The sequence below is a fragment of the Lonchura striata genome, chromosome 7 (assembly GCF_050655825.1).
Source record: "Lonchura striata isolate lonStrDom1 chromosome 7, ASM5065582v1, whole genome shotgun sequence".
NCBI classification, from domain to species: domain Eukaryota; kingdom Metazoa; phylum Chordata; class Aves; order Passeriformes; family Estrildidae; genus Lonchura; species Lonchura striata.
The window spans coordinates 14,609,545-14,636,995 of record NC_140709.1 but is presented as its reverse complement, the minus strand read 5'-3'; the positions used below and the strand labels follow the sequence as shown (position 1 = coordinate 14,636,995).

General features: G+C 47.9%; 1 protein-coding gene across 2 annotated transcripts in view; it reads left to right on the top strand.

The window, feature by feature from the left end:
• The window catches only part of MARCHF4 (membrane associated ring-CH-type finger 4), a 94,233-nt gene that overhangs the window by 50,388 nt on the left and 16,394 nt on the right, over positions 1-27,451 (top strand). Inside the window, exons 2-3 of one of the 2 annotated variants that reach the window (XM_077784956.2) lie at positions 15,570-15,731; positions 24,642-24,834. In XM_077784956.2, the coding sequence (XP_077641082.1) occupies positions 15,570-15,731; positions 24,642-24,834 (355 nt within the window). The remainder of the gene's footprint in view (positions 1-15,569; positions 15,732-24,641; positions 24,835-27,451) is intronic. The other variant, XM_021526182.4, reaches the window with a different exon arrangement.

The window sequence follows — 27,451 nt, the reverse complement described above, 5'->3', positions numbered from 1 at the left end:
AAATTCCTTGATGAGAGGTGAGTTTAAGTGTTTTCTGGTCACCACAGGCTGCCAGAGGATTTTTTTTTTCATGGTTTTCTTCTTTTTTTCTTCTACATGAAAATAGCTGTGGTTTAGTAATAAAACTAGATTGCATTTCATTATCAAACACTTCCAATCCATGCCTGGGAATGAGTTCACAGAGCACATCCAGGCACTGCATGACCATGGAGAGGCAAGGAGGGGAGGCTGAGAAAAATCAATGGTCCCTGCTCCCCATGAGGCAGCAAGACCAGTGAGCTGAGTCCTCCTAGAAAGGAGGTGCAGCCTTACACTGTCACTGTCCCAGAGAAACGAGTCCTGCATGGCTCAGAGTTACATATCACAACTCACTAAAGCCAAACAAAGGCCATAACATTGCTGACTGAAAGGGAGCTCAGCCTCCTTCCATCCTGCTTCTAGGGACAGGCTCCATTCTATGTATTTCTATCTTCCCTTGTCCCACTAAATATTTTAGGCTGATTTTCAGCAGAGCTTGTCATGGACACAGCCACCCAAACAGCAGCAGCAGCACCAGAGAGCCAGCAAAAATCTTCCCAAGGTTCCTGTGTGCCTGAAGCAAACCCATACCCAGACAGCTCCCTGCTTTAGCAGAGACTTAAGAAGTACCTCCTCACAGCTGCTCCGAGAAGGAATTCAGCCATGGAGAGTCCCCTCCTGGGCACCCTGGGGTTGCTCTTGGCCACTAGCCCAAGAAGACACCCACTGCCTTATCCAAACCCTAAAATAACCTCACTTTCCACTCTTAAAAGGTGTGCACAGGATACTCAGGTGTGTTTGATAATGCCCTGTGGAAATAATCCCAATGGGCTTTTTCCTGGGTCAGTCTTGGCAAGGTGGAATGCTGCAGCAGCTGCAGTGGGCTGTGAGGATGCTGTGTGGTCTTTGCAGGAGAGGTCTGAGCTGGGGAAGCCCTAGAGTCTCTTTGACTGTATTTTTGGAAGCTAGGTGCCTGGAAATATTTTCTCCTTTAGACAGGATGCTTCTAGGGTTATATGAGTAGTAGGACTGTTTCACCTTCTAGGGCACTTTAGGATCCTCCCTCTGCTGCCTAGTGGGAACTGGGAAGTTTTTCTATGTGTGGCAATCTCCATAACTGACTACCAATGTGTAAAAAGCCTGACTACACCCACACCAAAGATGAATTATGGCATTTCCCTAGTAGACCCTCATTCCCTGTGTCTTTCCCAAGGTATTGTCCCGTCATGTTTCACAGCTATAATATATGATGTTCCTCCTGAGACAACACTGCAGGTGGACATGACATAGGATAAGCAGCTGTCTGTTGCCATCTCCTCCTGACAGTCTGGAATGAAAAAGAGAAATTCATGCCTGTAGAGAGGTGATGTAAAGTGCAGAAGATGGGGAGGAAAGGGGAGGTGATGGCAGAGTGAGGCAGGTTTGAGTGACTGCCTGTGCATATCTGAGTTTGCGTCATAGTTACTGCAGGGAACACGCTGGGTTTGCTTCTGGAAAACAGTGTGCACGGATCTGTGCAAAGCACTCTCGTGCCCAGCCGGCCGCCGTGCGCTGCTGCCCGCCCGCGTTGGCCGCGCCCCGCGCCCGCTCTGCCCCGCGCCTCGCTCCGCTCATGGCACGGACCCAGCTGGCTGCTTCCCCTCCGCCCTTCTCTCCTGTGCCCCGGCCCCAGCCCGCCCTTCACGTGCCCAAGTTACCTGCAGGCTGTGCAAATTAAACCATCCCTGTGGTGGCAAACGTGCCCGTGTCTTTTGGCTCACCTTGAGGAAAATCTCATTCAGCTTATGTCCCTGTTTCCTTGAAACCTATTCAGGTAAGGAGGGAGGCAAGCTCCCCTCTGTAACCATGGGCAAGTCTAATAGCTGCAGGCTTGGATTATTACTTTTTTTCTATTAAGCAATGAATTTAACCAGAAAATGAACCGGTCAGGAGGGACTTGGACACCCTGCTTTCAGTTTGTAATACAACCAGCCCTAAAACACGTGGCAGTGCAGCAGAGCACGTTTCAAGACCTGCCCCCTGTGTGCTTGTGTTCCTCAGCACTGTTACCAGGCAGACTTTCATCTCCGTTATCTCCAAAGAAATAAAGAGAAGGAATTAAATTAAAAATTCAAAACCCGTTGCTCTCCTCTCAGCAGCAGGAGGGCAAAATAGCTGGAGGAGATCCTGAACAGTGAAGCCCAGGATGTAGGTCCCACCCAGAGATCTTGTTCAGCTTCCATGGCGGCTACCAGACCTCAGGAATGTGACCAAGGAAAGGGTCTGGAGGACACTGAGTGTTTTCACTCTCCAGGCCCCGGGGCTGTTAGAAATCTTCCAGCTTCTTGGGATGATTGCCATAGCCTTGCTGGGGGGCACCACTGCTTTCATTTCATACTCGCCCCTCCAAGGGAAAATCTCGAAATGTATTTACTACCTGTGGAAATGTGTGGATACCAGAGATGAAGGCAGGCATGGCTTGGGCAAGAGCTTTGGATGCAGGTGTTGTATCTCTGCCAGGGCACCTGGACCCTGCTCTGCCATCCCTGCAGCGAGGGACTGCTGAGCACTGGCCCTTCCCAGCTTTGCATGGTAGCTGGAGGTACTCGTTTTGGAAACAAGAAATCATCTGCAACTGCTCATTCATTTCATCCAGGATGCAGAAGGCAGACTGAGAATTTGTACATAAACATATTGAAGAGGAGAAGCCCCCTTACCAGGAGGCTGTGCAGTAGTAAGGTAATTTATTTTTCCTTAAAGTTTCAGTTTGCTGTCACAGAACACTGGCAGGGCCTTTGAAAAACAGCTTCCACTTAAGCACCTCTGCAGGTGAACAGGGCTGCTACAGGGATGGGACTTGCCTCCAGAGCAGAACTGGCTGCCCCAAAGCTTTAGGGTGGACATGCTCTGACTGCCAGAGCAACAAAGACACGTCAGTGAAGATCGATGTCCATGCAGACAGGTGGCCTGCCATGCTTAATAATTTTCTCTTCAACAGCCTCATTTTTTTAAGATCTTTACACGCTGTGGACACATGTAGATAAATGAAATCTACAGTTGTCCCTGGGTGGTGGTTAAGAATCTGGTACACAGAGCAAGGATCACAACATGGAGCCTTCCCCAAACCCAGCAGCAGGACATCAGCAAGCTGTGGGAGGGAGAGCTGTTGCCAGGACCCACTCATGCCAGCCCCACATGGCTGTGCTCCCATCACACTGCAGCCATGAGGAGCATCGTGGCTGCTGTAGGTGTTTCCTATTCCTGGAGCATTGCCCTGGAGGGTGATATCTGGATAATGAGTTTCTTTAGTCTTGCCTGAATGCTCTCGGCTCTGCAGACACAACTTCTCAGCGTTTGACACCAAAGAGCAGATGAGTAGCTGATTACACAACACCCTGCCCTGAACAGTTAGTGGGACTGCCTCCAGGAAATACACGTGTGGATAGTGATAATTTCTGTGCTTATCTCTCTACCACCACAATTCTTCAAAGGCAAGAAAAAAACCACTAGGAGCTTTCAAAAACCTCTTAAAATCTTTCTGGCACAACAAAGCCTAGGAGTGTTGTACTAAAAGAACTCAGCTCTTGGGACTTGCAGCCCTGTCCCCTTTGTACTCGTGACATCCAGGGCAAAGCAATGAGAATAGCTTCCCTCTTTTCTCTCTCCAGTGCCCTTCTTCACTCCCAGCTGCTTGCAGCATGAGCAATAGTGAAGGAGTGACGAGTTTTGCCAGAATACAGCAGGTCACTGTCAGGGAAGCGGGCTGGGCATTTCGTGTTGTTCCTGGCTTGGTGCACCAGAAAGTGGAGTAGGGCAGCTGGGTGGAGGTTAGATAGACAATAAAATCTCCACCACTGGAACTCAGGAACAGGTATTTGAGCCTTCCTGTGTGGAGACACAACTTGCTGAGAGAACTTTAAGCTGTTACAGAGGAGATGTGTTGTTTCAGAGAAAGGCAGGCTAACCTGTAGCTGAAGAAGGCCACAGCCCAGTCTGACTGGACATAGTTCACTAAGCTAGACTAATCCAGCTGTGGTAGGAGGAATCTTGCTTGGCACAAACAGCTGCATCTGCATCTGGTGCAGGAAATCCCATGGGGAAAGGGCAGGATAACCAATTTGGCAAAGCACAATAAAGACCAATAACAGAGAGATAATAATTCATGTTTCAATAGGTCATCTTTCATGCTGAGGGATACAAATTATTTTGCCACTGTTTGAAGTTCATCCACCTCTGGAGTGGAGCATAGCTGTGCATAGCATCCAACATTGCCTCAGTGTTGATGTATTTATTAGTATGTAAATTGCCATACTAACAAAGTAAAGTGCCATGATAAGTGAGCCCTATGTAATGCTTAATATCTGTGCTGAAACCTCATATCCCTGGCACTGTTTATATGTGCACATCTGTGTTTGTGTATTTCACTTTTACACACACCAGTCTCCAACTTGTGCAAAAGACTGATGAAAAAAAAAGAAAATTGCCTCTATAGCCCACTTGACTAATGTTACAGCTATTCTTACATTTATTTCTACTTTCTCTCCTTTCTGTTTCATACTTTGCCTGTGAAAGGGAAAGCTGGATTCCCCAGCTGAAGTAGGAAAACACAAGAAGGCTTTCCAGGAGATATATGCAGGCAAAGACTGAAAGGCATGGATTTATGCAGCTTCATATACAGGAGGCCTTTTGCCAGGGCAGCACTGAAAAAATCATAATTAATGTTGTGCAGCTTTCCCTGGGGCCAGTGCCACTGGTACCTCTGGCTCTCTCCTACTGGGCTGCTCTTGACTGGAAAGTTGTCACAGTAGACAAAAGGATTTGGGGATTTAGCTGCCTTTTCCCATGGTGGATTTTTGCTGCATTTCAGCTAAGTGGGCCTGTGGGTTGATGAGCTCTGGAGCAGGCTCCTGCAGTGGCAGGAAGGATGGTTCTGAGAGTCAGCAAGAGCATGCTCCCCTGCCTCCTAATCCCAGCCTTTCCTCAGGGGACTTCACCTACTTTCCCAGGATGCCTTGAAAATAGAAAACAAGTGAAAGGGCAATGTGGCCACTCTTGTCATGGCCAAATGGTGTGAGACCCCCTGCTATTACCCTCTCCCTTATCCCTTTCCTTACTCAGGCTGCTCCATGCTGTTGCTCTTCCATCTGACTCGCAGCCCCCTGAGCTGCCAGCCCTGCAGACACCTCCCAGCACAGCCCCAGGAGTCCTTCCCTGGATCCCAGTGGAGAGGTGCTGCTGACAATTCTGCCTGTTGGGATCCTCAGTGGTATCCATCATCATGGGAGAAGTGCATTCCTCAGGCAGCTGCTCTGCTGCTGCTGGCAGACACCTGCAGAAGAAACCCTTTATATTTATGGCTGGTTTTTAGCTCACTGCCAGTGAAGGCAATTTAGCTTTACTCTGTAGCTGCATCATTTCAAAGGGAGGTGCTTCTGCCTCTGGTGCACGTTTGTGCCAGCGAGCATTTTGACTTTCTGCCAAACATTTAAGTGACCTTATGGCAGGACTGGAAGACAAGGCTTTGGAGCTCCACCACCCTGCTGACCCTGCAGGCCTCTATTCTCCCCTTGGCTGCCTCCTTCATGTTCAGCATCTCTGCTTGCAGGGTTGCCTGAGACATTAAAAAGAAATGCCTTCACCACTAAGATGATAAGGAACTTGATCTCACATAAATTGGGATGTTCTGAGAACCATTTTAATTTCTGTTAATCAGCAGATGAAAAATGAATTACTTCAGATGTCATGTCCTATTGCACGACTCTTGAAACGTTTGGAAAAGCCATAACAGAGTTTCCCAGTAATTGAAGGGCTCTACATGAGTGAACTTTGTAATTGCATATTCTTCTCCCTGTGTCTGGGAGGCAGAAAGGAAAAGTGGATCAGGCCATGTCTTAATGAAACAGCTCAGTCCCACAGTGCTAGTGAAGCCAAAAGTAAACAAACCACGCTCATTATTTTATGTCACAGCTCCCTGGCTGCTGCAGCAGCCATGTGTGTGCTGTCTCCCACCTCACTTCTGCTTTCAGCCCCCTGCCAGGCTATCCTCAGCCATCACCCCAGGTGCACCCAAGGCCAGCAGCCCACATTCGAGCTCAACCTCACACCACAGGAGACACAAACAGCTTTGGAGACAGACGTAGCTTGGGAGGGTTTCCATCTCTGAGCTGCCAGTCTTGACCATCCCAAATGGAGCAGAAAAAGCTCCTGCATAACCATACCCATCCAGACCTGTTGGGACAGTCCCTCCTGTCATGTCCTCATCTCCACTCCCAGCTGGGAAACATTACTTTTGAGTAGTGGAGATTTGCACCTTATTATTGGTTTCCACTTACTGAATGTGCACCTGGCTCCCCCAGTTCCCCACCACGCTGCCCTCAGTCCTGACTGGGGATCACTTGAGGATATTATGGCAAATGACAACCCTCAAATCCTGGCTGCCATCATCTTCTGCTCCTCTCCACTGATGAGCTGCTGGTACCAAGGCAAAGCAGCTCCTGAGCAGTTGCTGCACTTTTGGAAGGAGCATCTCACTGCTGGATGACTGCCAGTAGCACCTGGTCATTTTCTCATTCCTGAAGAGCCCAAGAAGATGAGGCAAATATGACAGAGTAAAGATTTTCTTAGGTCTAATGTTGAAGGGGTTTTCAGCTTTCTCTGAGGAAAAAAAAAAAAAAAAAGAAAAAAAAAAAAAAGACAAAAAGCCTATTGGTCTATTTGTTTCACTGTCTTTAAAAAGTGGGGTCTATGTCTGGAGAGTCAAACCAGCATCCATTTCTGTGTATTTTCCATGGCTGCTCCTCAGCAGCTGATGGCATAATGTTTCCTGAAATGGCCATTAGCTGAGTATATTTATGAAGAGCTTCCCAGAGAAGTAGCTGCAAAGTTCAATTTGCTGAATTATGAGCACATCTTGGATAAGAATTGCATTGTACAGTACTTGCATTCTGAAAGCATTAACTTTATACTTCAAACTTAGAGATAATAAGGAATAATTGCTATATTTTTTATCTATGAAAAAAATAAGTATGTGTAAAAGAATTTTATTTAGATGAGACTTTCTCTAATGAAAAAGCCATTTGTATAAAAAAAAAAAAAGAAAAAGAAAGCCTCTTTAATTGGTTGAAGATTTTTTACAAGAAGCCATGACTTAAGGGTACTTGATTTGTGCTGAAGAGTTGTTTGACTTCATGGTGTCGCATCAAATTTTTCCCAGCATTGCATCCTAGGAAGCAAAATTGAGTTCCCTCTTGTATCTCACACAGAATAAATCTAAGTATTGTCTGAAATACTTTAAATTTAATTAAGAAGAGACAGAGTGAAGCGACAGAGTGGATTTCTTTTTCAGAAATAACTAGAGTGTTCTAGCTCTTTGAAGGGTTGGGGTCTACAGTAAATCTCCAGAAGCTGAAAGCTCTCAGTACCTTGGGTGAAAGCCCAGAAGCTACAGACTGTGGCATTTCTTCACTGGGATGCTGAAATGGCTCCACTCTGTATTCAGGATGAGTCTGGAGCTGAACTCAATGCAACACCCAAGTGCTCAGGGGTGTTCAGGTATCTTGATTTCACATGTGCAGCACTGTGATTTCCATGCACTGAAGGCTCTTCACTTAATCGGTGCTATTATCACACCTGATGAGGCACAGCAGGTGATATTTGAGACACTTGCCTTTTGATTCCTTGCAACCAAGCAACATTTAGTAAGAATTACTTAAATCAGCTAATCAAAAGCATGTTCAATGATATTAGGATGAAGTGGGCTGTAGAACACATAAATAATTTTTCTTGTGAAAATCTTTCTATAGAGAGAAAAGCAAATAAATACCATATATGGAAACCTCTCTGCTCCTTGGGCTATTAATAATTAATTCCTGATTTCTTATCCCATTATTCAGGTAAGGTTCAAGTTTGTTCTAGTGGAACAGTTTTTCAGGATCAGTTTCAGCTGCTTTGTCATGGGCTCACTGGTGGTAACAACAATATGGCAGAAGTGCTTGCAGGCCCCCGTGTTTGCTGAGGAGCTGTTTGCTCTAAGGACTGCCTTGTTCTGATTTGCTCTCATTTGCTTATTTGCTCTGAGGGCTGTCTGTTGGCAAGACCCGTACACAGAGATGGAGTTCAGCATCTTTCCTCTCAGTTAAGGGGGTCCTTAAGGACTGTCCTTCCCTCTCACTTCCCCTGCAGTGGTTGACTCAGGTGAGAACCAATCCCCAGCATCCCTTTCCCTGCTGGCTCCCTTCCCTGGCCAAGTGGGACTTAAATTGAATGGCTCTCTGCGCTTCACCTTTCACTGGCCTGAAACCAGTGTTAAAGTACTTCATAGCTCATTGCACATAAAATGCCCTGTGATTCTCTATTTCTCACAAAAATGCCTTTTTTTTTTTTTATGCTCACTTGAAGGAAATTGGTGTTAAGGAAATTGGTGAGACACCCAGCCCTTCCTGAACCAATTCCCTTTGGTCTTTACCAGTGGTGGCAAGGAAGCGCTCAGAGCTGTTGGACAGTACCAGGCTGTGGGCAAACACATGACCAAGCTGCTGTCAGATAAATGCTGAAACAGCCCTAGCTTGGATTAAATCCTTTTTTTCTTTTTTATAGCGAAAAGGGATTGGGTCATGTCCAAATCTTTTATATTAAACTCTGCAACTTGCCTGTTTTCTCTTCTGTTACCAAGGCAAATGCGCCCCAGCTCCCTGCCAGTTCACATTAGGCTCAGCGGAGCGGTGTTCAGTCACCTTGCTCTGGAAATCAGGGAAGGATTGAGGGCAGAGCCAGCACTCCAGACTGCCCCGGGATGAGTCAGCTCAGCACAGCCTCCTGCCTGAGTGAGCCCCCGCCGCCCCGCTGATGCGCTGGGCTTTCTGCACCCAGGACTTCCCAAGCCTCTTCCTTCTTCTTTCTTTTCTTCATGACATTTTATTCCTTGTCTTCATTTCTCTCTCCCACCCTCCTGCCCTACAGAACTCTTTAAGGCTTTTGCAATTAAGGGAGGAAAAGAAGGCATCCTTTTTCCTGCTCCTTGGCAGAGCTGCGAGATGATCTGTGTGCAGAGGAAGCCCGGTCCTGCTCCTGCCCGGCTGAGTGCCTGGCACCATTGCTTACCCTGTGGGAAGGTGGAGTACTGAGGTTGCCCTCAGGCCCCTCTGACGTGGCACCCATCCCTGTTAACAGTGGGGATCCCCTGGGGCACACAGACAGTGCCATGACGGGTCTGGCGTTGGAACATCCTGCTCAGAGGTGGCAGAGTAGGAGCAGGGCAATTTGGTAAAGAGGGCAGCAAGTGCAGCTCAGGGCCCTCTTGGGACTTTCCTGTTCTGTGTTAAACAGCCTTGACAAGAGACCTGTCAGATCCCTCTCCCCCACATCCCTGCACTGTTGTTGGGCATGAGGGTGCAGGGATTTGACCGACTGTCTGCCTCCAGCACAGCTGAGACTCTTGAGTCACCTGTTTCAACCAAAAAAACCTATGTTTTGACTTAAAACATGGGCAAGCTTTGTTCTTACCCTGATGATCAGCCAGATGAGGTGATGGTCCCTCAGTTCTGCAGTGACAGAAGAGCCCTCAGGGGGAATGGTAATGCTCAGAAAATGGAAAGTCTCCCTTCCCACTTCTCCATCCCACTCCCAAATTCTGAGCTGCCACCTCTGTCATTGTCTGTCTCAGCTGTGGTGACAAGCACAAAACATTGCAGATGGGAAAAAGCAGAGAAAATTTGAAATTTCCCTGTCCGATGGTGAAGCCAGAGGCTGTGGGCATCAGCTGCTCAGCTGGGAAGTCATGCCTCTTGTGATAGTGGTGGGATGAGTTTTCCAGCAGAAGGAAGATGCAAAGCAGGTCCCACCCTGCCCTTCTCACAGTGGTGGCTGCAGCCTTTCATGTTTTCATCAGTAGAGGTGCAGAAAAAGTCTGAGCATCGTAGCAGCCCCAGCACTCCTCACAGGTGCGACAGCAGCAGCCTCTGTGGGTGGAAAGGTAATTTGTGGTTTTTTTGGAGCATTGGGAGCTCTGCAAATGTGATGATTTTTCAGACAAGACTTGCTGTGGAACAAATGTGGGGTTTTTGCTCAGGACCTTGTGAAACACATCACTTTCCCAGCCAGCACCCACACTCCCAGACATCACCAAAATATTCCTGGTGGTCCCAGAGGGGTGCGTGATGGTTTTGCTGGGTGCACTAAAGCTGAGATCCCTGTCTGCTCACACCCAGCCTATAGGCAGAGATGCCTGAGGCACACAGAACAGCTAATACCCATTGAAAATTGCAGAAAATCATGAAAAAGCAGAGCTGTGCCCCCAAAACACCCATCTCAGAGCCCCCAGCCTGACATGCCCAGATGTGGCTTCTCCTTCTTACTGCTGAGAGGAATCCTAGAGAGGGGCCCACACCTCTACCACAGCTGAGCCCTGCAGAGACATGATCCTGACCCAGGGATCTGCCAGGCCAAGAGCTCACGCCAGAGGCTTCAGCCAGGCAGTCACAGACCTCATAAAATCACAGCTAAGCAACAGAAGCAATTGTTCAGAGCTGGATTTTTCTCCTTTTTGGGCTGCATTTTTTCTTGCTGGTGGGATGGGGGTACTCAAAGCACCCCAGGGCACACAGATCTTGCCTGCCATGGGCAGTGCTGTCTCTGCATGGCATAGAGATATCAGGTCTTGCAGGGGAGCTGTGGGATGAGCCAATTCTGGTCACAGAGTTGGCACAACTGCTGGCAGTCTGGATGTTTTCTTTTTCTAATCACTTGCATAGATTTTCCTATAGGCTCTCCAGATTTTAAGGTGGTGCCCAGTTAGGGTATTCCCCCAGCTGGGTCAAGAAAAGTCAGCAGACTTCTGCCAAGATGGAGATTGGGATCAGCACCCAGCTCTGCTGAGGTGCTTGAGGAAATGTTATCTCACCAGAGCCCCCTTCATAACCATGCCCTGTGCTGTCCTGATGCCACCAGAGATCTGGGTCCACTCCTCTCTGGGTCCACATTCTGTGTCAGTTTCCCCCAGTGCTGGAGAATTTCATGCAATGTAATACATATATATACACACAGGTACACATAGATACCTATTCCATCTCTCCTGTTGCCTGTTGCTGGCTGGGACAGTGCTTGTGTACATGGGGAAGCATTTGAGATGCTGGTAATAACATGTTTAGTTCAAAAGGATAGAAGGGCAACTCTTGTAAGTATGTGAAGACAGGGTGGTCATTAGTGCATGTTTATTGAAGTTTACCAGCTGTGTAACAATGGGCTTCTCTTTGCCATTGTACTTAATTTGTCTGTAATTATGTTCCTAATATAGAAATCATTTGGCATTTATTTGCCGTAATAAAACTTCCCATTGCATTTAAACTCAGTGTGAAGATTTAAGTATATTTAGGAGACACAGCTGAAGACCTGAAATTAAATGACCCTTGCTTCCTTTTGTAAACAAGACAAACTCAGATAAATGCTAGCAGTCAGATGCATGCATGCAGATCTGTGAGCAGCAGCAGCTGCATGGACACCCCCAAAGAGAGATGGCAGCCCTTGATGGGGACAGCTCCTCCAGTGTCTTCTCATTGACCTGCTCTGGCCCAGGGCGCTGCTCCTCTGACTGATGCTTGTGCTACTTTGCATACCTGAGCAGGAAAAATGCACAGGTGAAGAAAAAACTGAAGGTCTTAAGATCACCATCAGCTATATTGGCTTTCTGCACAGCTTGCACTGGCTTTCAAAATGTGTGCTGTAATGGTTGTGGCAGTAGGATGTTGGTAACATGGCTCTTTCCAGCTGAGCTGGTGCTCAGGAGCAGCCCAGGCACCAGACATAGGTCTGCACAGCTGGGCCAGCCCAGGAGACCATACCCATCCTAGCCCAGTGCCACTGTCATCCCCAGCCCTGCCCTGTTTAAAGGAGACTGGGTGGGCAAATTTGCTGTACCTAATTTGCAGTGAAAAGAACAGGCCAGGGAAACAATCCCATATCTGTGGCTGGTGGGGGAGCAGCTGCAGCTGTGGATGTGCGGATGGGCTCCCAGCACTGATAAATGACAAATAAAAGCCAGGCAAAACTCTGCCACCAGCGCTCAACAGGGGTGATGCTGCTCCTGACGTGGTTATTTTCTCCCTGGATATACTGAGCACCACAAGCACGCACCAGCAATAATTTTTTGCCCCATCCTTTCTCAGCACTCCTGCCAGTAGGCTTTAAATAGCAGGGGCCAGATAATCATTAACCACTTTGACATATTGCAGCGGGTACAGATTGGGAATTCAGACAGAAAGGACAGAGCCGGAGCAGAGCTGCGCTATTGCATCTCCAGGAGTATTGTCCTCCTCAGGGTAAAGCCAGTTCAGCCTGGCCTTGGCCTTGCTGCTCCTTGAGGCAAGCTCCCATCATAATGAGAAATAGAGAAGAATATTATGTATATAATTTATGAGTATATTACTCTTTCCAGAAGTAGGGAAGAGCATTTAATGCATATGTCGAAATGATTCTGGCTGAGCCAGAGCGCCTTTCCCTTTTTGTTAACTCTGTTTTTTTCTAATTTAGACTTGGATAATAGAGGAAAAAAAAAGAAAAAAAAAAAAAAAAAAAAAAAAAAAAAAAAAAAAAGCAGGTACCCTGACTCCAAAGCACTCTTCAGTGTTTCAGGGAAACAAGATGGTAGTGAGCAAACTGAGGAGGAAAGGACGAAGCTTGCAGTTGGGGAGCATTTCTCCACTAGTTACTGACAAAGGGAAAATGTTGCTTAGACTCATCCCAGTGATGGGATATAACTGTACAATGGGAAGTTGCAAAAATAAATGTTGTGAAGTCAGAAAATAGACCTTCCCAAGGGTTTTTGGAGAGCAGTCCCCAAAGGGATTTGCTATTTCAGCACTGGGGAATATGTTGTGCAGACCCATCTTCTACAAACCTGAAAAAATGGGTGTTAGGGATTTAATTTCCATCTCTAATTGTTGTGATTTGTGTCTCCCTTTGGGTTTGCTTTTGTGTTCCTGTCACTTTTAACAGCAGAGGACTCTGTACAGCAAAACCTTCCTGTGTATCACAGCCAATGAATGGTCTGTTCCTGAGCTCTCTGTACAGCTAGCAATGAGACTCCTTCTCCTTTGCTGTACAAAGGATTTATTCCTTCAATATGCCCCAGTGTCTGTTTTTCTGCTGGTACAGGAGTGCATGTGCACATGTGTGCATGTGGCAGTGTTTTACAAATGCCTGCTGTGGATAGAATTGGGCTTCACAGTATGCAAAAACAGCTGTGTGCCACGTACAAGGATGTAATATTTCAGATGGCTGGAGAAAATGTGATAAATTAAGTTTTTGCTAGATTTGCTAAAATCAAGTTACTGGGGGATTCATCTCCACAGTTGAATACTGAGGTTGTAGGAGCTGGCAGGACTGTGTGTTTGAGCATCATAGGGAGGGAGACTGGGTCCCCGTGGTGCTGTAGGACATCTGTGAACATCTCTTGGCTCTGAGAGAGAAGCTCAGATTTCATAGACTCATTTAGTACAATGCCCCAGAAGCCAACATGAGTCCAGGCTGTAGCTTCAGCTTTTCCCCTCTGCCTTTGCCTGGAGGTTGTTGCTCTTAGTTCCTGCTCCATTCTGCTCCGTTCCTGATCCCTCATCATTGATGCCTCCAGCTGCTCGTTAGACAAAGCCCAGGTCCCGCACTCACTATTTTGAGCACTGCAAGAGACCCTGGTGTGCAGTGAGGTGGAAAGGCAGGGATGCTGCAGATCTGGGAGGATTCTGTATGACCTCCTTACTGCTGGGGCCGCACATGTGTGCTGAGGAGCAAAACTGTTGACAAAATAAGGGACTGAGATGAGAAGGGCAGACCAGAGGCACAGAGCAGTGGTCCTTGTACCAGGCTGGCTCTTGGTGTGGAAGAGGTTTGGTGAGTGAGTAAGCAAAGCAGTTGTGCCAAGTTCTGGTCCTTCCTCTTTTGCAACCTGCCTGGCAGTACCTGCTCTTCTGGGCTCCTAATCACACTGGCAATGTCCTACCCCTAATCACACTGGCAATGTCCCACCCCAGTCTCATATAAGGGCAGAGACATGCACAGCCAAACCTGAGCTCCTCAAATTGGACCCCATGTGGGGAGGTCGAGTTCCAAATGTCAATGCTCATTCCCATGAGCACCTTCTCTCATCTAATCCATCCCTACTTCCCTTCTTCTGGTTTGTCACGTCACTCCTTGCCAGGTGAAAAAGGTTCATGGACCCTACAACTCTCCTTGTTCCCCCTCTCCCTTTGTGTCCCCTCCAATATGTAATGAAAACCAGTAACAAGCAGAGCCGAGGCTGTGTTTGTAATATAAACAGTTATTTACTGTTTTGCTAAAACTTCATGAAATATGACATTTTTAGGTGACCTAGCTGAAACAAATTAAACTATTAACATGTTTACATTAGGTTTTGTAAAAAGAAGTATCACTCTTGCCCAATGTGGTCCTCAGTTCCTCAGGTCCTGAGACCTGATGTAGTCACCTAGAAGCTGGGACTTTCCCACCAGGGTTAGCAAGAGCAGGCTCATAACCTGAGGCAGTTGGAATGGATGTCTTTTACCATATCCAGCAGTGTCCAGTGCCAGGGTCTGTTATCCTGGTGCTCCATCAGGCTAGTGATAAGGCTGATCTGGGCTGTGAGAGCAAATATCTTCTCCCTGATGCTGAAAGGATGATCCAACCTTCCCTGTCCCATAGATATTCTGCCTTTAAAATCTTTTTAATCTTGGAGCACAGCTAAAGAGACTACTGGAATCTATGCTATGGCTTTTAAACACTAAACAGTGAGGAGTAAAATGTAATGGCTCTCTCCTAACCTAAACAACTGTAAAAGGCTCCTGAGCTTGTGTGCACAGAGGAGTTTAGTCTCATGGTGAACAGGATGATAGCAGATAGATCAGAATAATATGGGGGTTTTGTGGATACCGTGTTTAAAACTGCACCAGAAACAAAGGAACTAGCCAGGAGGTTCAGTGTTTCTGCCACCACTCATAACTCTCTGGGTTACAAGCCAGAACACAATTTGTTCTCCATCTTGCTTGCTTCTAGGATGCAAATAGCCAGCCCTGTAGTTCATCAATATGACTGTCTGGGATGGTGGACGGTGTGGGAGAGAAATTTGAGGATGTTTTGTGTGCCTGGGCTGAGCAAGACATCAGTCTGCAGCAGAGGCTGTTTCACAGCTTATCACCACCACCAACCTCAGTTTCTAAAATAGGTAGCAGAGAGACAAAACCCTGAGCAATGAACCAGTGGCATCTGGTTGCCAACAGAGGTATGTCCACTAGTTGGGGTCAGTGTGAGTCCTCTGGAGTGGTAAGAGTTGTGCTCATCTAGCTTTTCCTTCAGTGGTGACAAGGCATGTAAGACCCCAGTATTTGAGACCATTACATCTCTGACAGTCTCAGTTCGTATCAAGCATTATTAGAGGGAAAAGGGATGGAAGCAGCATGATTACCTAAGCCAAACCAGGTAAAAAAGGAAGAAAGTTCAAATGGTGGATAAGGGAGCTTCTGCCATGCTGTGCCACGTTTGCCATGCTGTGGAAGGAGGGAAGCCTGGCTGACGCTGTCTGTCTCTTTCAGGGGGAGTTGCTGAGCCCGTGTCGATGCGATGGATCTGTGAAGTGCACGCACCAGCCATGTCTGATCAAATGGATTAGCGAGAGAGGCTGCTGGAGCTGTGAGCTGTGTTACTACAAGTATCACGTCATTGCCATAAGCACAAAGAACCCTCTGCAGGTAAAGGTACTAGAGACATTTCAAAGTCTATTTATTCTTGTTTCAATTTTTGTTTCTGGGAGCAAGTGGATTTTGCCCCTGTGTGTGTTCCTTCCCTGTGCACAGGGATTCGTATGTCTGAGACACTTAGAAAGGATTGCCAGGGGCTGGTCCAAAGAGGCCTCGTGTTCTGCTCAGTGGTTCTGGGAGCATCCCTCAGGAGTCTGCTCCTTCTGTCCTTAGCAATTCCTATATTCACTTGCCTCCTGTTGAAGATTCCACAATAGTGCTATAACATCTCACAGCCATTCAAATGTGTTCATCCACTGGAGAGCCCAGGTGTGCCTGTCTCCAGGGCCAGGCAAGCACTGCACCATTGTGGGATTTACTGCAGCAGAGCACACAGTCTGTGACTGAGCAGTCGAGACTCCATGTGTTTATAGCTGTGCCATTAATCCTGATCTCCTCCTGCTGAGCCTCTGCTGTGTTGGCGTGAGGGATGGTGGAGGCAGATGGAGGGTTCTTAGAGCTCTCCTCTCTGATCTCACTCCCTTTTTCACTTTACTACTCTCACACAATCATGGCATGGCACAGGAAGTGTTGACTCTGATACTCTGGTCTCTTCAAGCCTGATTCTTGATGGGCTTTTGCAGACGTGCACACAACAGGTAAAGCACATCTTGACGTGTGTGTGAAAGTCATCCAAGGACCCACATTCTTTCTTATCTGAAAAGCATTGTAGTTGAGTAAGTCACAGTACAGACTGGTGATTTAAAATCAGGATTCAGAATGAGGAAATGTGTGACTATTAAAAATGGGATAAATTATCCTTAATAGCTATTGATTTATTGCAGGGGCAATGCCTGAAGATGCATTAATTAATTGCTGCATGCCTTTGCTGAGTATTTTAGTGCCTCAGCTGTAAGGAAGCACATTACATCCAGGCACTTCTTAATCAGCATCATCTGGACTGGAGAGGCATTACAGTGGTTTAGAGACCAGGGTCATGTCCGTCAGGATTTTGGTCTGTCCAGTGCCTGGCCCTCTGTGGGTCACTCTCTACCAGGAGGCAAGGACAGTACTGGTGATGGTGGTGCTAGTTGTACAGGGGAGTGGGGGAATGAAAACTCCTGTTCTCTCCTTTCTCCTTCTCTGTGATCTCTGTGTGGTTTCTTCTAGGCCTCAGGGCACTTACCACAGTGAGGAAAAAGGGACAACCTATTAGGACTCCAGACTTAAATTAAGTAGTGAAACTGGGGGGACATCATGGGGAAACTTTGCTGAGGAGAAGGAAAAACCTGCCTGCTCTCTGAGAGTTCCTACAGCTTCTGATTCAATCTCCCATGAGCCATGGGCTGGTCACATCAGTAGTTTCATCCCAAGCCTCAGACCCAGAATGTTTTAATTTCTTGGCTCTAGCAACTCAGAGCAGATTGAAACACAGGAGGGGAGATGTGGACAAAGCAGCTTTTGTTTATTTCTGGAAAGCTGCTCCATGAGTGCCCTAATGCTTCCTGTGTCTCAGATCAGGCATGCAATGCTGAGCAGCACTGAAGGTTTGTGAGTAAAAAATTGGGAGCCTTTGTGTCAGAACTGCCTTTAGTGAATAACTTCCAAATGCTCTACACTTTCAGGTGGCTCAGGGCAATGAGTCAATGACTTGCTTCGTGTTCATCACTCAGCTAAAATTTGTTGGAGCTGCTCATGGACCAGCTCCCACCTCACACACACAAATTTCAGAGCCTGTGCAAAGCTTCTCTCTCTCTGGGCTCCTGTGTCAAAAAGTGGCCTGATCTGATGGTCTTTGCCATGAACACAAAAACTGAGTGGCAGAAACAGCTGAGTTAGAGAGCTCAGCTCCAGGAGCAAGGGTCCCAGAGGACTGTGCAGATCTGGGGCTTGGAGCCTTCACTGGCTTAGACTTCACAGCACTTCTCACAAAGCGCTGGGAAATCTGGAGGATGGGAAGAAGTAACTGGAGTGAAAAGCCACTTGGCCTGGAATAAATGCAGTGTGTAGAGCTACAGCTGCATGCCCGGGTGCCCTGTCTGGTGCCAGCACAAAGGCACTGCTGGGAAGCAGATGCTACACTGGCATTAATATGCAAAATCCTGTGGGATGTGGCTGATGCACCAGGCCAGGACTTCCTACCAGTACTAAGGGCTTAGAACCCCTGTAACCCATTACTATGAATGCCTCATTTCTCAGTGGCTCTCACCATCTGGTAAGATGCTGAGAAAAGGGGGCAGAGAAGATACAGGAGTTATGATGCCCCAACACTGTATCCCATAAAAAGTCACAGCATGTACAGGTGGGAGGAGCATCCTTTCTGCTTGGTCTGCACCCCACATGTGGATAATATGGGCCAGCTGGACATACAAGTGTATATCAAATTTCCTGACCTTTCTTCTCAGGGTCTGCTGGAACTTGGGCTCAGCTTTATCCTTACAAGAAATCTCTGAATTTCTCAAGCCCAGTTTTCAGAGGGCAAATGCCATAGTCATGCAGTGGTCATGCAGTCGTCATCTGTTTTTTCCAGACCAACCATAATACAGGCAAGGATCATACAAGCTTCATGTCCTTGTCCAATATAACCTATTTGGGTGATGCTCTGAGCCTGGCTAGATTCTAACCAGCAACATGTCCTACCTCTCTCCTGTGTCCTGTATCTGATAGACTGCTGGGAAACCAAATCCAGGCTGCTGGCAGACCCTGGGCTCCCTGAAGCATGTCCAATTGGTCTGAGCAGAGCAGTACATCCAACACCCACATGTTCCCTGGGACCTGCATGTTTGTCTGCCCATTTTGACATCTGCTGCACATTTTTTGGAGTGCTTAGAAGCACAACATGGGCCAGATGTGTCTGGAGACTCATGGTGTGGGCAGAGAAGTTGCGGACGGGTTCATGCATAATTAACACAGGCTCCTTCCAGCCTCCAGGCTATTGCAGTGTTTCATACCAGAGAGAGACCTTTAGTCTTCTGTTTTGGCAGAATTAATCTCTATAAATTAACCCACCCCACTCCCTGCTCCCTGGATTGCAGGCATTTAAGAGGAAAGGCCTTAAAGCAGCAATATTGCTAACCTGCTGTGATTGGGGGATTAAAGTTGTTGGACAACATAGCAGGTGTCCTGCCAAGCAGCAGTTGGCCAGCAACTGAGCAAAAATGTTCCATCAGCTGTGAACAACCAGGAAATCCAGAGCTTTTGTCCATCCATCCATCCATCCATCCATCCATCCATCCATCCATCCATCCATCCATCCATCCACCCCTCCATCCATCCATCCACCAATCCATTCTCCTGCTCTCCAGTTTGCCAGTCACCGAGACAGGAGTCATGGGCTTGGAGGCTTTAAATGCTTCCCTCATTTGTAATACTTGTGTAAAGCCCATGATTTCTAACCCCCTGAAGGCACAAGGGGTTAGAAGCATGTGACAGTACTGCCTGCACCCTGGTGCTGATACATAGTGGAGTAGGTATCTGCCTTGATGGGCCTCTGAAGTGTATTTAATCTATACACTTCCTTTGTTGTCAGTCCTGAACCACATCCACTCTGATGCTCTGATTTTAGCAAAGAGAAAATCTGTTTGAACCAACCTTCCCAACAACTATCTGCAGTCTTGATGAGTTCAGCTCTGATTTACAGTTGTTATCTCCAACTCTTCCTGCATTGCAGGCTGTTTCAGCTCCAAAGATCCCCAGTTATTCAGTGCTGGGGTTGGGATCTGGTCTCTGTTCTCCTCTGGCTCCATTTTGTCCATGGTGATGATCTGTTAGGAGCTGATGAGTGCTCTTACATGGCCTCTTCATCATGACACCCACAACTGCAAGAACAGCTGATCTCACAGGGTGTTTGAATTTCAGCCTGAGATCCTGAGCTAAAAAGCTTGAGGCAAGTTTACTGATGTCTCCTGGTTGTCCCAGTCTGCTGAATCAGTTGTGTTGAGCATGAGCTTTGCTGGTCCCTGCTGAGCTCCAGCTGCAGCCTGCAAGCAATGGGTGCAGTCACTGCAAGAGAGATTTCAGGGCCTGTGTGTTATAACAGGAATTCTCCAGGATGCTGATGCTGTAGCCTGAGTTTTAACAGATGCTGTGGCACATGGAGGAGGGGCATTTTCATCATTGCACCTTTCCATTACATGGCCCTACTGGGCCCTCCCTCCTGCTTTTCTAGTATCTGAATAAACCACAGCATCTGTAAGTGTGCAGCAGGAAAGCCATGTCACAGCAGTGGCTTAATTTTGCTTGGCAGATTTATGTAAAAAAAGCCATCCTCCAGAAGATAATTGATGGCCAGGGTCTTGGGACAGCAGCAAGGGGAGAACCACACCTAAGCTGCAAATGATCCTCTCCAACCTTCTAGGAAAAACCTCCTCTTGCTTGTGACCCTGGGTCTGAGAATTAAATTGCTTACTAGCACAGCTCAGGATATTAATGATGTGTATTAAGGGGACGTGTCAGATACAGCAATAAAAATAAACTGAACTGCCTGAGGCAGGCATGGAGGAGATCTCAGGGGAGTGCAGGAAGGCTTCTCCAGCAAACGAGACTTCTTTGCAAGCTGCTGCAGTAAGACACAGACACATTCTTCAGGCAGTATCTGCCTTGGATATGTTTGTGCTGGTGCTTGGGAAACTTTGTAGAATGCAAGTGCCAAAGAAAGGGAAATACAGATCAGGTATTAAATACTATAGTAATGACATTATTCATCTGTGTTACATTAGCAGATTTTCTCTTACAAACCTCTAAGCAGAAGCACTGGAGCAAGCAGGGAAACAGTTTTGTGTCAAGTACAACTTGCAGGTTGTGAAACAGTGCAGGAGAACAAGTGACATGACTCAAAGGCACCAGTACCAGCTTGGACCCTGACTAAAGCAATCACAAATGTCAGACCTGAGCTCCTAAGAAGCCCTTTCTGAGGCATCTGGGTTGCAGAGCTTTGTGATTTAAACAAAATGGGGAAACAGGGGGAAACAGGTCTGAGACAGAGTGCTGTTTTGTACCTGCAGACATGGGTGGTGTGCCAAAACACTTGGCCCAGCGGGGCGGTAGCAGAGGACAGACAGACAGCTCCAGACAGCTTCTCCAGAATGGTTTGGAGGGTTGGAGCACTTTTCCAGTACAGGTGGCAGACCATCACAGAGAACTGCTCGGGCATGTTCTGAAGCCATTGTGAGTCTGGAGTTCACAAAGGTGATCCTGTTATCCTGTAGGAGCCTTTAAAGCCTTTTGGTACCACCAAGTCCTTAGTTCTGACCTGTTCAGCATTGGCAGAGCATCTGTAGAACTTTCTACCTGCCTAAAGGTCATGTCCCTGACTGACAGCCTGGGTGAGCTGCGTTGTTAAAGGGGCACTTCAGTGCAGCTCAGTGGCTGTCAGGAGCTCGAGTCATTATCAGCTGAGGGGAGAAGGACTCAGCTTTAGGTCTCTCCCCACAAGGTAGGATTGCTTGACACTGTGATCTTGCTAGATCTTGAACATTTGAGCTGGAGATTTGGAGGGAGTGAGCTATGACTGCTGCCAAGTATTCAGACAAAGAGCTGTGGGGGTTTCAGATATGCCAGTAGCAGGACTCCAGAGTTGCTGAGCAGCTCTAGTGGTGACCCAAGGATGATAGGGTCACCTGCCCAGTCCTTGGTCTGCTGGCCATAATGAGGGTGGAGAGGGCTTGGGAAAAGGGGTGATTCTCTAAGGGCTGTTAAGAAATCTGAAAGACATGGTGCTGTGATTGAGGTGAGCTCCTAAGGCTACCAGTGCAGGGACACAGCAAGCCCAGCTCCTGCAGCTGAAATTCATCAGCATGTTCCACTTCTGAACAGTTCTTGGACCTTTCTGTCTGAGCACTCATGGGGGTATCAGGCTCTATCTTCTGTCTCATGCTAAGATCTTATATCTCATATGCTGAGATGGAATTAAAAGATGAAAAATAATGACTCTAGTTATTAGTGGCTCAAGCTAGATCTGGGACACTAAATTGCAGTTCTCAGTGTTGCCAGAGAGAAAATACAACATTTATTACTTCTTTTTTTTTTTTTTTTCTACTGGAAAATATTAAATTCTTCTGCATGCTGGCTGTTTTCCCCAATGTTCAGCTTTGACCCATTTACCTCCTTGCCAGAGGGTAATCACACCCCAGTGCCACCTTCTGAATAGAGTCAGGACTGCTGCTGTGTGTGTCATTGTCACTTAGTGCCAGATGCAGGGGGAGAACCTCCTACCCCCTGGCACAGCTGTCAGACTCCAGGCTCTTCATTATCACCACAGTGAACTTCCCAGCAGCCACTGCCAGCTGAGCAGTGCCAGGCACTGTCCTTGCCAGTGTTTCAGCCTCCCTGTTCCCAGCCAAGGGGAGCAGGGCTTGAGGTTTTGCACTCATGTGTAACTCTTCTGTTCTCTGAGCCCCATCCCCTTTGACAGTGTGTTTAGTGCTACACTTTAGCCTCCCTTTCTCTGCAAAGCCATGGTGTTGGTTGTACATGGCTTCTAGTTGTAGAAAAAACCTCCTTCTTCTCTTCCCTCTGCCTCTCATTGCTACCTTGGAAGGACCTGTTGCTACCAGAGGCCTTACAGTTTGCCAGGCAGATGGTGAGGAGCCAGTCCATTACCTCCTCAAGAGAGAGAAATGATGCAGAATGATTTGGCTGGCACAGGCTGGTGCACGCAGGTCAGTGTGAGGGGCCTGCAGTAAAACCTTCGCACGCAGCACCAGGCTGTGCTCTCTGCACTCTCATTCCCTCTGAGCCACAGGCCGTGGAAGGGGACATGAGGTCTGGGGAAAGTTGCAGGGGTAAAACTGCAACCCCACGCACATAGCCAAGATCCCTGCCCTGCCCACCACATGGATTTAGTCCTGGAGCTCTGGGCTAACAGCATTGCTTGCAGATTTGTCCTTCATTGGCTTATGGTGCTGTTGAGAACAAAGCTGAGGAGCTGATGGGAGCATGGCAGAGCTGCTTATCCCACCCTCAGAAGCCAGATACGTGATGGGTGCTGGGTGTCCTTTGCTCAGCCTGATGCAAAGAGAGGAGTTGCACCATTGCACCTCTCCTGTGGACTCCAGCACCCCTGCAGCATTGGGACTTCCAGGCTGCTCACTGTGTGATCTTCTCAGTGGTACAAAGGGTGGTGGCATGGAGCAGGCTAGGCTGTGGCAGAGTGGGAATGGGCTGTTGAAAAGATTCCTGAGTGTCCCTAGTGCTGTGTTTGCCTTTGGCTGGGTCAGTTGCTGGAGTAGCTGGGCCCAGGGAAGAGACTGGGTTTAGCTAAGCCCAGTCCTGCTTCAGTAGGGAGCAGCTCAGTCAGTGGGGAACAAGCTCTCTCTCTCTGCTCAGCAGCTCTGTGGCCATTTCTGTGGCCAACTACCAAAAAAGCTGGTACTGCCCACCTCGCTGGTGCTGCACATCCATGGTAGACAATTTGAGGGCTGTCTGCCCTTGCAGGATGCAAGCCAAGGAGCAAGGCTGGCAGAGGCAGAGAAATCATCTCCAGTTGCCACCCACAGACCTCAGCCTCCAGCTGAAGCTCTCGTTTGTCCCTCTCCAAGTGCAGCCCTTTTCAGGGAAGTACATTCAGTTCAGGGGTTTGGTCATTGGACTGGTAGTGGTGCCATGCATGCCTGTACAAGCACAAGTCACTTCTTGTCCTTCTTGCCCTTCAGTCAGGGTTCAAAAATCCTTGCAAAAAACATTACTAACTCCTGGCTGGCCTGAGCATTAAAGAGGTATCCAGTACTTGAACTCCCTTCTTGCACTGCAGAAAAATGGGACAAGGCTTGCTGGGTGATCCTGCTGTCCTAGGATATGTTTGACCAACATGCAGGGCACTGAGATCTCACAAGACTGTCACTTCACAGGGAAACTGAATTTGGACTGAATCTAGGCTAAAGATTTTCAACTCTTCTGAATCCTCTGTACCTGGAGGAGGTTGAAGTCCATCTTTGTTTATCCTCCTGCCAGTCCCACTGTGATTTCAAGGGCATGTATCTCACAGCTAGAGGTGGCCTATATACTTTGATGCCAGGAAAAACTGTCTCTTCTCAGCCTGTTTACAGATTTAATTTTTGATTTGCAGAAGATGCTATGGACCATGTCTCCAAGTCTTGTTAAAGACTCCAATTTCTGCTCTTGGTTTTATAGGACAGTTTTCTCAGCAGTGTAAATCTGAGTGGGGAGGTTTTATGCTGGATGACAGAGAGGAGTCTGGGTTTAGGATATTTATAACGTAGCTTTTACAAAGCTATTTGACAAAGTGAATGGATTTGGAGGAGTTATTTCTATTTTTTTCTTTTTCTGAGGAAGAAGCATTGACGTTTACTTTGGAACACAGCCTGAACATGTCATCATTTAAAGGCAGAGTGTCCTAACCACAACAACTTGTGTTGTTTGTAGCACGTTCTGTGGGATGTGCATTGCCACTGTGAGCTTCTACCTAGGGCTGTGATCATGTCAGATCTCACAAAGTGGCACAGAGCCAGCTCATATGAAGCCTTCAAAAGACAGCTTGGTTCTTTGAGATATTTACTCTTTTGGTACTGGGATGTCCTGGATGAAGATGTTGCCTGGCCTCTATTTGAGGGAGCAACTGAACTTTATGGTTGGTGATGGCCATCACAGATCTACTGTCATGAGCGTGTTATTTTTGGTGTCTTGCCTTCATCCATCCTGCCTCACTCAGGTCACTGTGCTTTCCTGGTGCAATGCAGGATTCCTCTCCACCGCCTCTTCAGCAGTGCTGCCAAGAAACCCAAGACCATGCACTATTGAACAACTGCCACGCTCCATCCCAGATCTGGATGGGGCAAAAGCACCTATGCCCATAGGTGCTCTTTGAGATCTCCAAAGCCACCACAATGGTGTAAAGCAGTGATGTACTCCAAGTAACTAATGTCTTCTCTTTTGTCCTTCCTCCCTCCCTCTTGTCCCCTCCCTGTACAGTGGCAGGCCATCTCTCTGACAGTCATTGAGAAGGTTCAGATAGCAGCAGCCATCCTGGGTTCCCTCTTCCTCATCGCCAGTATCTCGTGGCTCATCTGGTCGACCTTCAGTCCGTCAGCCAAGTGGCAGCGCCAGGACCTGCTCTTCCAGATCTGCTATGGAATGTATGGCTTCATGGACATTGTCTGTATAGGTGGGTGATCGTATCTCACACCGCGGCCACGGCCGCCCGCTCACTCACCTGTGGAGAGGAGCGGGACATGGCATGGAGAGCCAGCCCATAGAGGTTGGCTTGGATTGAGTGCCCACAGCTTTTCCTCCTCTTTGCTTTTATGGCCCATTTTTTACTGTTCTCTCAGCTCATCTGGGTGGCCCCAGAGTGTTTCCTTGGCAGGGTGGCAGAGGGACCTGCAAAAATGCCAGAGAGAAACAGATGTTTCTTCAGAGAAAGAAGTGGGTAGGGAGGTCTGGGGAGGCTGGGGAGTCTAAGGTTTTAGAGAAACTCCTTTCCTCCTGGAATAGCTAATTTAGGGACTGCCCCACAGCAGGCATGGCAGGGTCTCTCCACACACAGCTCCTTGGCTCTCCAGCCCAGTCTCTCTGCCAGGCAAGAGTGGTTTCCCCTTCTTTGGGCCACCTTGGAGCTGCAAGTCCAAACGAGGTCACAGGCCAGCCTGGGGTCCTTGTCAGATTGTTGTTAGAGAGCAGCTCTTAGAGGATGCAACTGCCTCACACTGCACAAGCCTAGAGGGCAGAGCAGCTGCTGTGAGCCTGGCCCCAGGAGAGTCTCCCTGGGACCAGTGCAGGTCTGCGGGATGGAGGGACATTGCTGCCAATACCTGCAGCAGCTCCTGAAACATTCTAGTGAGCACTGGCCACCTTCAAATGTGCCCCTGAGTCCAACCAAGCACAGGCCACAAGATAGCTTGTCAGTTCAAGTGACTCTGACAGGAAGCAAAAAAGGGAACCAGAGAGCTCTTTGTGTCTGGGTCCTGACATCACTGTTATGAAGTTAGAAGAAGCCTTCCCAAATTCAGTGGGAAAAGGCAGTCATCTTGACTTGGTGGATATGTGCATGTGTGGTTACGGCCCTTCCAGAGGGAAGAACAGTCTCCATTCCAGCCCTCAGGAGAAGCAGGACAGAGCAGCAACTGGTGGAATTTGGGTGCAGAGTAAAACAGACCCTGTGGCAGGCACAGAATTCTTGACTGCACTCTGGTATCCAGGTTCAAGTGGCTCTTGGCCTCAGCAGCCTTCCAGCACAGGACTTGGGCCTGCCAAGACCAGTTCCTCCCACTGTTGCCACCACTGTGCTAGCAATGAGATGTGAGCTTGGCCTGTAGAGATCATCCTGCTCCTTCTACCACATTTCTCCATGAGCAAAATGTGCCAAAGGGGGTTAAAGAGAGATGAGCAGCACCCATATGTTGGCACAGTAGGCACAATAGGCGATGTCCTCTTGCTGATGGAATTGAAAGTGGAAAAAATTTTCCCTGTGCATGTGTGCTGTGCACGTGTCACCTTGTTGGCAGGGGACAGAAGTGGAGAGTTCTGAGCTGGGCAGACACCAGTAACATGATTAACTGGCTTTGATATAGCTTCAAGAGCTGAGGGGGACTGACTAGCTCATCTGATAATAGGAGGTAAATCATCCCACATAGCAGAGAACAAACCATGCCAGCCTTAAACTGAAGGGGAACTGGGCAGACAGATCAGATTTTAGGTTCATTTGCTTGTTTGTTTTTGTTAATTTTTCTAAGGATTTGGTATCTATTTCTCTTTTCCACCTTCTCTGAGGGAAAAATAAATGTATTTGCCTCTCCGCTGATGTCACCTTAAGCATAATGCCCTAAACTGGGAGCTTTGATTTTTTTTTTCCAGCCAAAGAAGAACAAGCAGACATCCCATTCCCAGGAACATTTCAGAGTCGTGACTTGGGCCATCCCCTTGTCTCATGTTCCTCCCTGCACAGCTGGCAGTCCTTGGGTGCCAGGCATGCTGGCTTTCCCACAAACTCAGAAGCCAGTGGGAAGCATTACAGATGCAGTGAGTTAACATGTCTGTACGTGGGTTCTCTTGCCCAGCCCTCAGCAGCTACCCAGAGCTGGCTCCACTTGGGCTGTGTGCAGCACGCCTGCCCGTGCTGCCAGGCAGCCCACCCATGTTCATCCAGGAGAGGGGATGTTCTGGAGCACGTGAGCTGTCTCCATCCCTGTAGAAAAGCTCATATGTGATGCTGCCAGGCCTCTGCCCCTGCCACCCTGCAGTGTAAAACTTGATTGTATAGTGCATTTTTGCTCTTTGAAATCCCAGCTGTTGCTGCTGCTGCTGCCAGCTCAGCAGTGGAGAGGAAATGAGCTCTGAGCAGTACTAGCTGAGTTTGTGTTCACTCTCCTCCCCTCCTCTTCCTCTTCTACCCAGTTCAAACTCAGTGACAAATGAGATCTTCAGAAGGAGCTGTGACTGCCCTGGCTGATGATGTGGTCATCTTTCTTTTCTGAGTGACTTTTCCTCAGCCCTGCAGGTTTCAAGGGGTGCATTAGCACTAGCCAAAAGGCTGGTCTGTCCCACTGAGAATCAAGGCCAGGTCAGGCCAGGGGAAGGGACTGACCCCAGGGAATTCTTTCCTATGAACACAAGCTGAGTGTTGGGGTTGTTCTGCCTGGGGAAGAGAAGGCTCTGGGGATACAGCTTTTCAGTACGTCAAGGGGCCTACAAGAGAGCTGGAGAGGGACTTAGGGCAAGAGCATGTAGTGATGGAACATGGATTATGGCTTTAATTTGAGAGTAGGGTTAGATATTAGCAAGAA